This window comes from Rhizomucor pusillus (assembly GCF_041956525.1).
Source record: "Rhizomucor pusillus strain CBS 183.67 unplaced genomic scaffold VTP01scaffold_17, whole genome shotgun sequence".
Classification (NCBI taxonomy): Eukaryota; Fungi; Mucoromycota; class Mucoromycetes; order Mucorales; family Lichtheimiaceae; genus Rhizomucor; species Rhizomucor pusillus.
The window spans coordinates 132,030-147,916 of record NW_027192159.1 but is presented as its reverse complement, the minus strand read 5'-3'; the positions used below and the strand labels follow the sequence as shown (position 1 = coordinate 147,916).

Here is a 15,887-nt window from a genome sequence, read left to right as displayed (position 1 = left end):
AGCGACCACCCCATATTCTCAAAAACCCGCGTAGCCTCGCGGAGCGGGACTTCAACGGGAGGAGCATCATACATGTGGTTCTAGATGACCTCCTATGCCTTTCCAACTTCTACGTAGATATCCATGTCTTGGACGTCTTAAAAATTCCGAGACGTCTGCCTCAGAGTAGAACATCAGGAAAGATTCCTCCCGACGCTACGCTTCTAAACGTCATCCAATGGATTATAGACCAAACTCGTTTTAAAGCTTGGCCGTCGATCCGGCGGGGAAGCCATAGATCGACCTTCCAGGGACGAATCCTTGGATATGGACGACCTCCGGTGCACCTGATTTATGCAGCTAATGCTAACGTCACTCTATTTTTCTGTTAGACAATGCTGCTATGGCACACAATGGCGATGATGCAGGAATGGACATGGAAGTGGACATGGACAGTGAGCCTTGTGATGAAGCTCGTCTTATCTTGCCATTGGGTACGCTGCGACTTGACGACGGTAACAACGTGTTCGATGATGCAGAGCCTGAAGGCGAGGTAGACGACGCTGAACAAGGCAATGAACTGTTTCTTGACGACGATGAATATCTTCGTCAGGAGGTGGAGCATACTGAAATAGAATCTTAGTTATATAGAGAATCGATCGAACATCGAATATACTGATTATGTATTCAGCGACGACAGCTGGTGCCTTCCGTGATCCAATTTGTTGGTTCATTGCGATTTTCCTTGTGCGTTTTTTGTCTGAAGCTGCAGCAGAATTGCTGATGAAATTCATCAATGGAGATCATCTAGAACCACATACACGATAATCCTCTCGTTAAATTCTCCGCTCCGCAAGCCTACGCGGGTTCTTGAGAACATGGGCTAAGCGCTTGAAATAAAGATTTACATAAAATTTCCTGGATCTTTCTGGATAACAGATAATTATTGTATCAAGATCAATCGGGCGATTAGCCCATGTTCTCAAGAACCCGCGTAGGCTTGCGGAGCGGAGAATTTAACGAGAGGATTATCGTGTATGTGGTTCTAGATGACCTCAAATGCGATCATCGAAGCATTCTCTGCAAGAATCTCGCAAGCAACGGGAGCAGCAATTGAACCGTTATTCCGTTTACCGGCAAAACTCTCCACGCTAAGAAAGTATGCAGGATATGGAACAGCAGCTAGCAATATTACATGCTATGGAGCACACACGGATGCGTCGAGGTTGTCCACCGCTACCTGGCCATTGGCATTGTCGATGGAACTTTTCCAGTTTTTAAAAGCTTATTAGTCTTGTTTGTAGTATAAATTTTGGATATATTTGTGTTCCCTGAATTTATAGCAGAAGAAAAAGATATTTTGGTTTTCTGTTTTTATAGGGATGGCCAAGTCCTGTGGTAATGCTGGTGGGAAATCCAGTAGCCATCTAGTCGGATAAGAACAAAGGAGGTGATCCAAGTTTAGTTGGAGTTGGAGCTGGCGCTCCAAATGGGGAAGGATTCTTTGGGTGGAGGTATGGAGGTGAATCCTCTCGAATTGGTACCGGTGCATACCCAAACCATATGGGTTTGTTTTTAAAAATCCACCGGGCCATCTTAATGGATGAACCCCCACATTTTGGATGGAGTCGTTCGGTAATCCATTCTCGACGACCTCAATGCCTCCACCCAAAGAGTCCTTCCCCATTTGGAGCGCCAGCTCCAACTCCAACTAAATTTGGATCACCTCCCGAGTGTGCAGGGCGCGGTCCGTGCAGCACTGTCAAAAATGAAGCGAGAAGGGAAACAATGGTGCTTTGACGATGGTCACGAGGGCCAAATCAGCGGCGAGAAGAACCAGAAGCTAGTTGGCAACGTGGTCAACTACGTGCTGGCTCAAGACGAAGCGAAATTAGCAGGCTGGACGCTCGCCGCGATCCGTGAAAAGCTGAGCAAGAAGTTCAGGAGCGACAAACACCTGAGATCGCAGAGTACCGGGGTCGTCGCTGTGCGGCGTATAGTAGCCAGGTTCAGCGGCAGACGCCAAATGGTAATACAAGCACGTGAGCAGTTCTTTTCATACAAACTTCGTACTTAATTTTCATGTTTCTAGAGAGCCGAAAATCGAGAACAAACTTATTCGAGCAACGCAGTGTATTACGACAGGAAAGACGGCGAAAAGATTCCTGCGTTGCTCAGGACTAGTTACATGTCTGACGATGACGAGAGCGGCTCTGTCCTTCGTCCTTCGTGGCGATCTCAAAGGGTAAGCTTATTTATGAATATTCTATTTGACAAGGTTTTTCATGCACTCTCTTTATCGTTTCAGGCCAACAATTTGTTGAGAGAGCTGGACGAAGCCCGTGCTGAGCAGTACGAGAGGGACGGGAAAGCTCGTCCAAAGGATTGCGAGCGTTGGGACGACACAAGAGTAGTTGCTGCAGATGTAGCATTGGATAGAGCAAAGAGGGACGAGCTTGCACCATGGATGATGCAAGAGCAATAAAGTCAGCAGTGTATTTGTCCCTTAATTTTTCTCCCATCGAACTGACACGTCAACCTGTTACCTCCCTCTTTCATCAGCATTGGTTACCTTCCTTTGATTTACAAAACTGCACCGCTGCGTCAGCAATGAAAACATATTCTGATCCTCGCTTTGAAAGGAATTGCATTGGACGCCGCCGGTATTCTGTCATCTTGTCTTTGCGCACGCACTCACGCGCTGATACACGCAACTCTTACCTTTGCTTTCTCTCCAGTCCATTTTCCACAAAGGTTATCGCTGCAACTGCTCATCTATAATAACGCTCTGTACTAATCAGTCTCTCCTGATGTAGTTTGTAGAGGCGCGTCTGTCATACTTCATCTTGATACGTAGCCGTCCCCTCCCGTGGTTCTTCATGCTAATCTGACTCCATAGATAAGCAGTTGCGCTGATGCTATTGACTTGAGGTAGCTATCTGTATTCCTTTCTACAGTATTGCCCCCGTGAGCTCATGTTTACTCTTAGAAAAAAAGCTACTTCCTTCGACCACTTTCAGCTCTGGTAGGTTGCAGCATATTGTTATCGTGTTTCTTGTGCTCACCTCACTGAACATCTTCTTGACTGTTAGAGACATAACACTGTAGCAAGCTTTTTCAACGCTTGGTAGGTGAATACTGTTTGATCCTTTCTCTTGTCTCGTATCTAATAGCTATTCTTTATTAGATATTCACTACTTCAGCGTTTCCTGTCGTCTGCAAAGCAAGCATATTCTTGCAGCTCAAGTTTTTGAAAGCCCTTCTTTATTTGCGCACAAATTCAGTCACTGCCTAGTTCCATCGACCTTTTACAATGCATTGACTGAACAGTCTGTGTTTGCTTCAGTCTTGAATATCGTAAACCTTTAGATATAGCCTTCTTCACATACTACACTCAAAAATAAAGCATGCGTATCGTTTTCGCCATAACAATAGTAATACCTTTTTTGTCAAAACTTTCAACGAATCAATGGTATGGATAGTGTGCCAATGAGAACGATGGAAAGGACGAGAGTAGGAAAGTAATTGTTGAGCATAAGTGAAATGGCACGAACGACATTAAGGCTAGGATGAACAAAATGGCATGCAGGATGGACGCTGCACCATGTAAAAATGAGCGGTGATTTAGACACCTTTTAGACCGTCTAAAATCGATGTCCGACTCCAGTGGTAGCGCGTAGCCCAAGTGGTTCCAATCATCTATGAAAACAAAGGCAGCACACAGGATCCTGCCAACTACAGACCTACCAGCTTAACGTCTGTCTTCCGCAAGCTCCTAGAGCACTGCCTTAAAACAGCTCTCGCAGGCGCCTCCCCAACGCTGGATATCGTTCAAGGTGGATTCCGGCACAGCCGCAGCACCCTAGATCAAGCACTCTGTCTCCACGAGCTTGTTAAGCTCCATTGCAAGGCCTACAAGCACGCACCGATCCTGGCCTTCCTAGATATTAAATCTGCGTATGACACAGTCAATCGTGACCTAATCTGGGATGCTCTTGCCCCTCAAGCCGAACCACCTTTACTGAAACTTCTCCAAAACCTCTTCGATGAAGTTACGTAGAAGTCCTCAACTCCGGTGCAGTATCTATGTCGTGGACAGAATAATAAGATCATAAATAAAAGATCTAAAAAATGCTGATTCTCGTCTTCCGGGTAAACTGTCATTAACAGACAAACTCCTCTCGAAATATTTGATAAATGGATCATTAGTATAAATAGCCTTGGTCTGTAGATAGATATCAGGTGGTTCTGTTCTTCAGAATTAAAAAGATCGGATACGGTCTCACTGTACTCTTATTGTCCGTTTCTTAGTGTATTGTCCACAAAACATCGCAATCTACACGTTATCACCCACAAACTGGTGTCCTTCAAGCTCTGTCTTGTCGCCCTCCCTCTATTCAATATACATCAACAGCCTTCCTAGTCTACTCCGATACGTTGAAGACGATTTCCTCCAAAGAACCCATCAACGGAGGCCATTCAGAAATAAAGAGCTGTTGCAGTCGTGGTCGCTTTTCTAGCTCAGCAGGATCAACTGGTGATACAATTGCTAAGAAGAAATAAAGGAAGAAGAGAAAACTGATTCTGCTGTTTATTCGAATGAAATGGGGGCTATTTATACTGTACAAGATACTGCTGCGGTAATGCTAATAATAGAGGATGCTGCAGTAGTGAACTTTCTGGAAAGTGCTCGTGGATATCAGTGCTTGCTAAGAGTCTCCAGATATTGCTAGCTGCTGCGGTTATAGGCTTCGCTATAACAAGAGCTTGCGCCTATTCCTTTCATTCTGGATGGCCTCCGTAGCAACAGATGCTTCCAACGTCGGCATCGGCGCAGTTTTATACCAAGTAATCAATGACGAAACTCGTCATATAGCATTCATGGCACGATCATTATCCAAATCTGAACGTAATTATTCTGTTACAAAAAGAGAATTACTCGCCGTCATTTTTGCATTAAAGAAATTCCACAAATACCTCTGGTGAAACAAATTCACTTTATACACTGACCATTGTGCAAATGCTATGATGATCAACTGGCTTGACACGTTACTAGCATACGACTTTGACATTGTGCACTTGCCTGGTCTTGCAAACATTTCGCTTGACCAACTTTCACGCCTTTTTCCGAGCGAAAAAGGGCTGGAAGGGGGCAATGAGAATGGTCAGCCAAAACGGGCAAAAGAAACAAGCCCAGCCCTGTGCAACGCAACATACAAATAACAGATATGTAACGCAAGGAGGACATGGTCGAACCTCCAGACGAAGAAAAACAATCCCTACTAGAAAAAGCGCATGCTTTCGGTCATTTTGGTGCCGAAGCAATAACCAAATCGTTGCACAACGAAGGTTACATTGGAACACAATTTATAAAGATGCAACAGAAATCGTAAAAAAGTGACCTGAGTGTCAAAAATACAACATAGTTAAGCAAGGATTTCATCCGTTGCGAACGATACATGCATTCTTGCCTTGCGATCACTGGGCAATAGACCTCGCCGGGCCATTCAGAACCACGTTTTTAGGAAACAACTACCTGTTAGTCATGGTAGATATTTGTACACGTTTCTGCACCCTTAGACCTATACACAACAAACAATCGGATACCATCGTAAGATCCTTGATACAAGTTTTCTGCGATTTTGGACTCCCCAGATACCTACAATCCGATAACGGGACGGAATTCGTGCATAGCTTGCTAAAACAACTGGCGGAAGCTACTTGCTTCGATCACAGATTTGTTATCCCGTACCATCTGTCGTATTCCACAACCGAAAACCAATAACAAGGAACCGGATAAACTATAAAGAGACTACTTGACGATTCAAAGCACTGCCGACATATAAGACAAAGGCACAATCGACCATTGGATAACAGGGTGAAAAGTTTTTATTCTTCAGGAACACCGCTACGTCTATAAAAAGCAGACATTAGAGAAAACAATAAAGACATCTCATTTGTAAACTCAACGTATTTACTGCGTTACCTCAGTCTCTATCTATCTACCAAACATCACATCATCCTAGAGCAAATGGTGTTGCAGAAAGATGGGTACAGTCTTGTGTACAGTCATTAAAGAAATTCATAAGAGGAGAAGTGAAAGACTGGGACATATTTGTACCCAGTGTACAGTTAGCAATGAATGCAAAAGTTGCCAAAAGGCATGATACCGCTCTATATACCCTAATGTTCGCACGAAAAATGAACAACTTCGAAGATTATACCAAAGATGGACAATTAAGTCCTTTATCCCAGAAAGAGTTAAAAGAAAGGATAATATCAATGGAGAAAACAGTATTCCCTGCCATTAGCGAACGGGTGCAAGCCGTAATGAAGCGTAATGAAAGCCCAACAAGAAAAATTTGATAAAGACATGTAATTATAGACTTCCCGCCTGAAAGTCAAATAATGATAAAAACCGCAGGAAATATAGGAAAGCTAGATTATGTGTATGAAGGACCATATACAGTAGTACGGAAAAACAAAGGAGGTGCACATATTCTAAGAGATGAGAAGAATGAAATACTCCCAAGAGAGTACGCACCATCTCAGTTGAAATCGGTATCCCAAGATGAAATTATACCCTGTGATGAATTATACGAAGTGCAAGCCATTGTAGCACACAGAGAAGTAGCACACGGAAAGTACGAATACAAAGTACGATGGAAGGGTTATACCGAAATGACGATACCTGGGAAACCGAAGATGCGTTTACCCAAAGATGTACCGTTACAGATTATTGGAAGTGCATAGGCCAAACGCCAAATGCTCCAAAAACACCTAAAAGGAGTATACCCTATTCGATCAAAGAGAAACAAAACCCGACAATAAAATGGGATTCCTGCAAATTCGGAGAGTAGCTGAAAATTGATACTCCACACTCTTCAGCAAAATGATCGTCACACACTTCATGCAATACATTATACCATAAGATACCAGTATTGCTGATACCTCATACGCAACCTGGAAGGGGACAATATGGTAAACCACATACATCCGGGTAAACATTGAACAATAAAAGGGTTTTAGAAAACGCTTCGTGATCCAATAATGGTGGACGGTTGCGTATATCGTCATGTCGATAATCTGGAAAGAAAAAAGAATGCAACTGAGATGAATGTGCATGGCTGACATAAGGGTCAAACTGGTACCTGAATCGACCTGTGTCAGATGAAACTTTTATTAATTAGTGCACACAACCTCTTCAGACAGAATGCCCGCTGAGCTCAGAATCGACCTAAGGGTGAAAGGCTTTCCAAAGCAATATGAATGGTCAATTTATTCCGTTACCTGAGACATACTGTGAAGATATAATAAAGAACGTTGAGCATCGTTTGGAGGTTGTTAAACATACACCCACTCTCACAGTATTTTACTGTTTTCCCTTGTGTTTTTCTATTGTTTTATCACACTAGGACGTCCCAACTTTCCCGTCCCAAGTCCGAGCCCTAATAACAATTCAACCAGTACTCGATGCTGTGCTTGTAATTCTATTCCAGCTTATGTCAGACACGACACTTCACTTTGCATATCCAATCTTGTTGCCTTTATCTTTTGGTTAGGGGTCTACACTGGGATGGGACGTCCCAGTTCTGATTGGGACAGGCCTAATTGGGACGGTATCTGGGACGGGGGTCTGTCCCATCGCAGTTAGTCCCAGTTAGAAATGGTGACATCCCAGTTAGGTCCCAATCAGAAATCAAGTTGTCCCAATTAGACCCGGCTAGAGAATGTTGATGTCCCAGTTGGGAGAATCCCAATTAAGCCCAGTCCCAGTTAGGCCCAATTAGGCGTCCCAACTGGGAGCTGGAACAGGGTAGTATCCCATCTCAATTAGGCCCAGCCTAGTGAAGTCCCAGCCCAATTAGGTCCCAGCCCAATTAGAACCGGGACGGGATGGGACGTCCCATGAAGAGCCCTAAATTCTGGTTGTAAAAAGATATTATACAATACACCTTTTCCAAAAATTAATGTCGCTGCAATTTATCGTTTTGGTGTATAAACGTATTATAGAATTTCACAAAATGCGACATTACTTTTGGGAAAAAGTGTAAAATCCAACGGTAAAAGCAAGGAGAAGTATGAGGCGCAATATGTGTACTTTAAGTGCATGCATAGTGATGGCGGTAGAAGCAACATGAAGCGTTTTTGCGGTTTGTGGTAGTCGTAGATGTAGTGGTACTAGCAGGAAGGGGCAGGCAAGTCTGTGAGACTCCTGTTTATTGTGTTTGATAGTAGAACAAGGAGCTTCACTGTGGTTACTGTGGTGACAGGTGTGATTGCGAGATAACGGTACCATGCACAACAATTTAAAACTCTAGCGATCTGTAGATAGCTAGATACCAAATAAGTGAAGAAAAAGTTGTTAACTTGTAATTTCATGAAATGATGCCGATTTGATCTTTACTAACAAACCTAAACAACTTCTGTGCACGAGGTGAAAATTTCTCAACACCTGGTAGTCCTCCGCTTGGGTTTATAATCGTTTCAATCTGGCATTCCCGGAGTCCTAGTGGACTCACACCATATTCAGCATTTGTATTCCCAAAATCGGCAATGTCTTTGTGCGAAGCGCATGTGCGAGGGTTGTGGATTAAGCATCCGTATTCCCGAGAATCCTGGGTATCAATAGTGTATTCCCTCCAGCGCCGGTCCAAATAAACTGGATGCAAAACCGCTGGAGAATGGTGGTTTATCAAGGCCGAGCGAGTTTATCACACGAAGCTCGGATTAGATATGCGGCGTAAGCGAAGCGAACATGAAAGCGTCTGCGAAAACTGAGAATAAATTAAGCCTAGAAAATCGCATTTTCGGCTTCAAGTCCATCAACTTGTTGATTGCTGAATCCCCAATATCATGAGCATGGTCGTCAGTTTATAATGCCTTGCAGATAAAACAAAAACATCTTTACATTGTCAATGGTATGTTACATATCTAATCAGTGTAAGTCATGAAATATCTTGCTCGGTAGTCATTGCTGGGAGATTACGCGCTGTGAATTTTATGTATAGGTTTATGTAGCAAAATACGCCTACCTGCAAGTGAGGATGCCACTATCAAAAGGTGATGAGACGACCGTACGAACAAGATTGTTATGACTGGTAATTCTCGATACTAGCTGAGTAGTCTGAGTATCCCAGCATAGCACGTCTGTAGATGCTTCATCTCCAATCAAGACATGCTGATCATTGTAGGTAAACGTAGGCTAACATACAAGCGGCATGAGTATTGATGGCTTTGCGTTGTTTGTTATAATTATCCTGTATAGTATACCTGTAGTTTCTGCGCTACGTTTCTGTGCCCAACATATTGCGCAACTGCTCTTCCACTGGTAATATCCCACAGTCTCAATGTAGAGTCCAAACCAGCACTCAAAACATACTTTTCATTCTGCATGAAGCGTACACTTGATACAGTGGCACCTCCATGTCCAGCCTCTATAACTTTTGTACAGAAGCCTGATACGGCGTCCCAGATACGTATCGATCCATCCGCTGATGATGTCGCAAACATTCTTCCGTTTTTCGAATATCTGATTTGTGTGATTGCCGCACGATGAGCGTCTTGAGCACGACCACTCGTGAAGCATTGCAGCGATTTCACGTCATATATACGCACAGCAGCATCTTCGGTACCAGCTAGTAAGTATTCGCCGGAAGGATGAAAGCTGATAGAGTTGACTACGTAAGTGTCTTGCAAGTATCTGAAAGACCGCTTCACTCCTGATTTTGAGAGATCGAACAATTTGATGCTCATATCGTCAGAACAGCTCGCGAGCACAAGGCCGTTAGGATGGAAGGAAAGATCGTTTACAGATGCAGTGTGGTCATAAAGTGTTTTGATTACAGGTTTGTCGCCTGCATCGCCTGTTCGTTTCTTCATCTTGTAAACATCAAGAACTTTGAGCGAGGCATCTTGAGAGCCTGTCGCCGCGAATCGTCCATCTGTACTGAAGGCAGCAGTTAAACAAGGACCTTTGTGCTGCGTATAATAATGCTGGATATAATGCGGAGGTGGTGCGGGCTCTGCAAATACCAAATGCTTAGATCGTTGTGAACGTATCCAATTGCTACAGAGTCTTACGGGCTGTATTAACGGCATCAGGATCGAATCCACGAGCGGATGCCTGGTCATGTTCTATGTTTGCTTGTAAAGAATCATGATCTTGCTCTCGTCGCGAATCAGATTCATCCTCTTCCTCAGATCCGTCAGCATTTTCCTCTAACAACAAAATCGCGCTTTGAGCAAACTTTTCTCCATTGAAACATGAACACCTCATTGGCTTACGTTGTGCTCGAGCTATAGCAATGAGTTCGGACAATTTATTGCTTGGTGAAAGATCGTTGGTGGCACCTGTCGTTGCTGCAACGTTTTGCGCGACAGCTGAATAACCATACGCTACCAGCTGGCTGAAGCAGTCCACAGATTTAGCAAAACCTTTCTCTGCTAGGTTGAATAGCAAAGTACCTGATTATAAGTGACATGACTTCTTGTTCTGTGACATTATGCTGGTAATCCATGGCTAAAATGAGAGCGTGTTGGCAGAAGTTGATGGATCCGCTGAGATTGTCTTCCCAAACCAGCCATGGGAATCTGAATTTTTCAGTAGCTTATCACCAGAAAACAGATATCATAAAATATCAAAACACATCGTAAAAAAGACTTGCAAGATTAATGAAATGTAGTTTCTGCTATTAGCAGGCGTATCGGTGCATTGGGTCAAAATAGGCAGGTATTGGTCCAAGGCGATAGCGTGCTCACTTTAATATATTTCCTGCGAAACGCTGCTTCTCCGGCTCGTATCGCAGGAGTAATCCACAAACATAGACAAATCATGGTACGTATCTGTAGCATGCATGTATAGAGGCTAACACTTTTTGCTGCGATGTGTTCGACCAATTTTCATGCAAAGCTTGTACTTCATGTGTAGACATAAAAGCCCATCAGTCATTTCGTAGTGGAACACTAGTTTCCAAACATGCGACTAGAAAATCAACTTGGGACCGCAAATGCTTGGCGATTAAAACCGATAGAGTACATTAACAAAGCTGTGATATGATTTATTACAATTACAAGAGAGGTGAAGAGTGGAATGAGTTTTGATCAATGGATTGTACTTGATCGACCAATGCTTCCAGGAAACCGTCGTCTGTGCATTTGAGATCTATGGTTATCGTTGCTTGCTCTGGTACTGACAGGTCATATTTCAATAAGCCTGCAACTTGCACGCCTTGAGCGCTTTTTGCATAAAGAGACGCTGCACCCGGAACGACTTCAACGACCTGCAAATTCGTGCTATTCGTGATAGTGTTCAAAGCTTGAAGAAGAAGCTGCTCGACAGCGGTGCCACCTGGGATGGGTATTTCGAATGTGGCTAAATCCCGGTATGCAAATTCTTGACCATGTTCAGCCAGCAGCGTGGCAAACTGGTTTGGATCCATCGATGATGGAACAAATAAAGTGCTTGCAGGGATAGGAATTTGCAGCATTATTTGCTTAAGCATAGATGAATCCTGGTTTCGCTGCATTAGCGATTTTCAAGTGAAGGATATAAAAGCTGTACCTGGACATCGTATTGCAAATCGCCCCGTATATACAGATCACGGCGCATATCCCCAAGCACTTCAAAGTATCCTACTGCTTCGGTTTCCTCTCCCGCGTCTAGTCCGAAAACGTCGCTGGCTGATGCTATATGTGGATGCCGTTTATCACCAAGATACCTAAAATCAAACGATTCCACAAAGTTCAATCGCACGTTTACAAGATTTGTATCTCGGGTTATGTTTTTCATTATAAAATGAGCAGCGATGACAGCAGAGCTGCCTGGTTGTTCGGTTTCTTCATCCATCGCGAGTCGGTAGCTCTAAAGCAAAAACATCAGTCACAGTGACATCAATCCTGACGATATGGTGTTATACTTGCAATTTGAAGATGCTCATCACTCTCAAGAACCTTGAGTGCCTTTTGCTTGAATAGTTCTTTGGGTATTTCTTTGGCTTGCATGTCTGATGATTCCGCGATATGTCCATTTTCCTTTGACTATAAAAGTCTCGTTGTAAGAATTGCACCGAATGAAGAGCGGCTAGGATTTACCTCATTCTCGAATTTCGTTGATCGTTTCTTCTTCTTCTTTTTCTCACTAGTAGGAACATCTTTCTTTGCCTTTCTGGTGCTTTCCGCTGATATTTTCTTCTTTTTCAACCTTTCATCCTATATAATTGACTTAACGCGGCCGTCCACGTTATCTTCCGACATTTGACATACTTCTTTGCTTGCTAATCGTTTTTCTTTTCTTGCCGCGCGAGCTCGAGCTTCCTCTCTTCTTCGCAACTCCTCCGGACTCAAATACGCCTGAACTTGGGGGAACCTCTCGTCTTCACCAAGAGGTACCGACAGATCCACGGTGTTCAAGCCATTATCTTCCGTTGCGAATATATCTTGTCGTTGTCTAATTTTTTCGTAATCGCCCACGCTACGTCTCTTTCCAGTTTTCGGCGTTTCAGTCTCGCTAGCTGAGTCGACTGCATTCTCCGGCATTTCCTCCGGGGCGTACACTGGTGGAGGAGGCGATGGTAAACGCTGCTTCCGTGCTTTTGATTTCCGTTTACCCTTTTTGCCAGTCTCTTTCTTCAAATCAAATTCATCCAATGAAAGCTTGACAATTGGTATGGAATCGATGTCTTCTTCAATGTCCACAGGTCTGTCTGGTTTCCGGCTGTCACTTTTATCCGACATGATATAGTATGGATCATTCCGCAAAGCTTCTCGACGTGCCGCACGGCGCTAAATGAAAGCAGTCATTTTCGGCATTTATAGGAGCAACAAACGTGGAATTAGCGGTACTCACCCTCTCTTTTTCTTCTTCATCATCATCGTCTTGATATTTCTTTGATCGCTTCTTCTTTTTAGAGACACCAACAGGCTCAGCTTCGATGCTTTGCGTAGACGCGTCGTCGGAATCGCTGTCTGCTACCAAGTCCGGCAATGGTTCGTTGATCCATGCATCAAGGTCAAGATCCGAAGGGATAGGCACCTTTTTTTGCGCCTTGGGAGCGACGGGGTTGAGTTCATACAGCGAGAAGAGTTCCGGCAAGCCTTGAAGAACGAGAGGTGCTTCGTCCTGCGACTCTTTGTTAGCAATAGCGTTAAGCACTATGTCAAAGATGGCTATCGCATTGCAAGCCTATGCGGGCGAATCTATCAGTATTTCTCGTGTTACCCAAAAGGTATTTGGGGCATTCCTACCCTTTCTTGGACTTCCAAATCAGCACTTCGAGCAAACATGCTCATTTTATCCTTCATGACTTGAGTAACTTTGACGAATTCAGTCTGGAGTTCAGCATTCCATTCCTCAGTTAAGCCTTGGACCCAGAATGCATAAATTTTGATTACATTGTGCACGTATAGTTTTTGGACGTTAGCAGGCATATCTGTCACATATGATGTCAAAAGGCATTCGAGAGTCGAGGGTACACTGTCTAGGTATCTGAAATTCTCCAGTCTTAGAGGGATTTTCTGAAAAAAATTGAATGTTTACACCTACCCACAGTATTCACCACAGATCCAAGCTGCAGCTGATAATACTTCTATGTTGGTATCCCGTTTTTTAGTTGTTTTGAGAAACTGCTCATCTGACAAAAGTCGATACTATAGGTATGCCAGGTTCAGTTTACAGATCTTGCAAAAATCGATCGAAGCTCACCATCTGTTTGACTGCAAACGGCCGTACGCTCTTGACACGGACGCTTACATCCATAAGCTGATTTGTCAATAGTCCACCAACGTTTACGCCAGAAACATGGGCCATGCCAACCAACACAGAAATGTACCATTCAAAGTTGGTGACATTTTTGTATTGATTTTGGCTGCAGATAAAAACAATTCGATTGATGATATCTGTTCGATATAACGGGTCGAGGACGGTCGGTGCATTGTGCAAAGAAGAAGCACCTTCATGTTCATCTGGTACAAGATGCGATATGAGTCGCTTTACAATATCCACAAGACTCTTGCGGTTTGCCTAATGCATCTAAATGAGAAAATGGTCCTCAGCACGGCAAGAAAATCATACCATTCCCACAACTAAATCCAATGCTCGCAATCTGATGCTGAAATCATCATCATCAATGCATTCCAAGATGATGTCTTTATGCTCCGCAATGAGCTTCGGATGTGTGGATAGCATACGGCCCATAGCAAGTAATCCAACATATTTTACTGATTCATATAGTTGTTAGTGAAAATGGGCCAGCATAAGAAAGGAAATGACACCTACAATTTTGATCCGGATTCTCGAGGAACTTGCGCAGTTTACTAGCGCAGGTTGCAGCCAATGCATGGCTTGAATCTCCTGCTGCTTCCAAGAACCCTCCAGTTATAACGGTATGGATACATTCATACAATAGCGACATGGCCGGTGTCGTTTGGATCAATGTCGTAAGCGGAGGTAACAACTTTTTGATCAGACGTGGCTCCAACGGAGTTAGGGCAGCAAACTAAAATAATGAACATTTAGCAGCAGCATTGACTAACATATCTCTTAGATATCAACCATTTTGATAATCTTGATCAGCATCCAATTATTTGGTGACGTCGTGAGTAATTTAAATAGCTGAGGGGCGAGTGATAGGTAATTCCGAGGGTTTTTTCGTGCAAGTTCACAAATGACGCATACGGCAGCTGACACGACACCTATATATGCAAGAGCCACTTAGATACTGCGAGTGATATTCCTAGCGATACAGACAATACCTGGATCAGGATCCTCCAATTTTTCTTTCAATTTCGGAAAACTCAAACGTAACGCCTCTGGGAACTTTAGAAAGACCTTGTAAAGCACCAGCAAGACTTTCTTTCGGACGTATGGCCTAGAATGATTGAGCATGGATACAAGATCTTGACAGAGGTCGCGAGCCAAATCCGCTGTGACAATATGGGAGAGACCGTTCACAGCGATGCCGATTTCCAAGGGCGACGAGGATGCGAGATCCTATTGCAACGATCTTAGCAGCTCCATACGCTTCGCATTGAACTAAATAAATTACCTTCTTGATAAGATTAGTTGTGAGCATTAGAACGTCCGTATCCTGTTGAAACGACTGGGCTGCAGCGAGATAACCGGTACGCTTGTGCAAGAGCTTTGGACTGGACATGACTTCGACAATGTGGAATGAGGCCCAGGACATGTCATAGCCAAGCATTTGCAGCTGCATTGCGTGAGATAAGTTGGTAGACTTACGAGTAATAACCCGTCCGCACTTACGTAGGTGAGCTTGGCGACAGCCATTGCTTTGATGTCGGGATCGTTCGACTTGACCTCGTTCCGTATCTCCTGCAAGCAGACAGCGATGTACTTTTGCTCATTCTTCTTGTTGGCACGGATGCCACGAATGAGATCCGTGAGCGACTTTTCAAACATACGGTGCGACACGGAAGTCCAGAGGGTCTGTCTGAGAGATTGCTTGCCGAAAGCGCGGGCGCTGCTGCTTTGAGATCGGAGATCCAAGGGGTCGCTTGTTCTTTGAAGCTGCTTGGACTTTTGGACGTGTGCGTGCGAAGCATGGAGCATTAATAGCATATTTGCTTATAGTTAAAGAAAGATCTTCAAGATGTGAGCGCACGGTATCAAATGCCGATTTGCTGCATATATTTGACTCCAAAGGGGTGAGGTATTAGGTCTATTTCTGCCGGTAAACGCAGCCCGTCGTCCCTCTTGCATCGATTGACATCAAGATATTTGTTCATCATTAGTACTATCATAATATCATACGCTGACGTTTCAAGACAAAGTCGTAGCAGCATACTTTACTCTTCTCCATGATCACGGTTGCATCACGCGTAAGAACCCACGTATTGATCATTTGTGCGCACGGGGCGTTTTGTTCCCATTTATGACAAGTAGAATTCAC

The 15,887-nt window shown here is 43.8% G+C and overlaps 6 protein-coding genes across 6 annotated transcripts in view; 4 read left to right on the top strand and 2 right to left on the bottom strand.

Annotated features, from left to right (window-relative positions):
* Positions 1 to 1,271, top strand: part of VTP01DRAFT_3509 (uncharacterized protein) — a gene marked incomplete at both ends in the record, with an annotated part of 1,848 nt that extends 577 nt beyond the window's left edge. The window contains 2 exons of the mRNA XM_069382088.1: positions 372 to 595; positions 1,029 to 1,271. Of these exons, the coding sequence (XP_069236251.1) occupies positions 372 to 595; positions 1,029 to 1,271 (467 nt within the window). The remainder of the gene's footprint in view (positions 1 to 371; positions 596 to 1,028) is intronic.
* A 224-nt stretch (positions 1,272 to 1,495) lies between these two features.
* On the top strand, positions 1,496 to 2,464 carry VTP01DRAFT_3508 (uncharacterized protein; the record flags this gene model as incomplete). The annotated part of the gene is made up of 4 exons (XM_069382087.1): positions 1,496 to 1,546; positions 1,721 to 2,008; positions 2,072 to 2,224; positions 2,288 to 2,464. 4 exons carry the CDS (start codon positions 1,496 to 1,498, stop codon positions 2,462 to 2,464), a joined length of 669 nt encoding a protein of 222 aa, XP_069236250.1.
* Positions 2,465 to 3,557: 1,093 nt separating this feature from the next.
* On the top strand, positions 3,558 to 4,039 carry VTP01DRAFT_3507 (uncharacterized protein; the record flags this gene model as incomplete). The annotated part of the gene is made up of 2 exons (XM_069382086.1): positions 3,558 to 3,585; positions 3,660 to 4,039. 2 exons carry the CDS (start codon positions 3,558 to 3,560, stop codon positions 4,037 to 4,039), a joined length of 408 nt encoding a protein of 135 aa, XP_069236249.1.
* Positions 4,040 to 6,387: 2,348 nt separating this feature from the next.
* VTP01DRAFT_3506 (uncharacterized protein) lies at positions 6,388 to 6,732 on the top strand (the record flags this gene model as incomplete). The annotated part of the gene is made up of 1 exon (XM_069382085.1): positions 6,388 to 6,732. The coding sequence occupies one exon, from the start codon at positions 6,388 to 6,390 to the stop codon at positions 6,730 to 6,732; it is 345 nt and encodes a 114-aa protein (XP_069236248.1).
* Positions 6,733 to 8,913: 2,181 nt separating this feature from the next.
* VTP01DRAFT_3505 (uncharacterized protein) lies at positions 8,914 to 10,499 on the bottom strand (the record flags this gene model as incomplete). The annotated part of the gene is made up of 6 exons (XM_069382084.1): positions 8,914 to 8,956; positions 9,015 to 9,184; positions 9,253 to 10,004; positions 10,063 to 10,200; positions 10,267 to 10,388; positions 10,447 to 10,499. 6 exons carry the CDS (start codon positions 10,497 to 10,499, stop codon positions 8,914 to 8,916), a joined length of 1,278 nt encoding a protein of 425 aa, XP_069236247.1.
* A 549-nt stretch (positions 10,500 to 11,048) lies between these two features.
* VTP01DRAFT_3504 (uncharacterized protein) lies at positions 11,049 to 15,556 on the bottom strand (the record flags this gene model as incomplete). The annotated part of the gene is made up of 15 exons (XM_069382083.1): positions 11,049 to 11,492; positions 11,543 to 11,842; positions 11,902 to 12,018; positions 12,073 to 12,189; positions 12,244 to 12,762; positions 12,827 to 13,162; positions 13,225 to 13,465; positions 13,523 to 13,626; positions 13,682 to 13,999; positions 14,051 to 14,196; positions 14,255 to 14,474; positions 14,531 to 14,670; positions 14,731 to 14,968; positions 15,024 to 15,185; positions 15,242 to 15,556. 15 exons carry the CDS (start codon positions 15,554 to 15,556, stop codon positions 11,049 to 11,051), a joined length of 3,717 nt encoding a protein of 1,238 aa, XP_069236246.1.
* Positions 15,557 to 15,887: the final 331 nt, after the last annotated feature.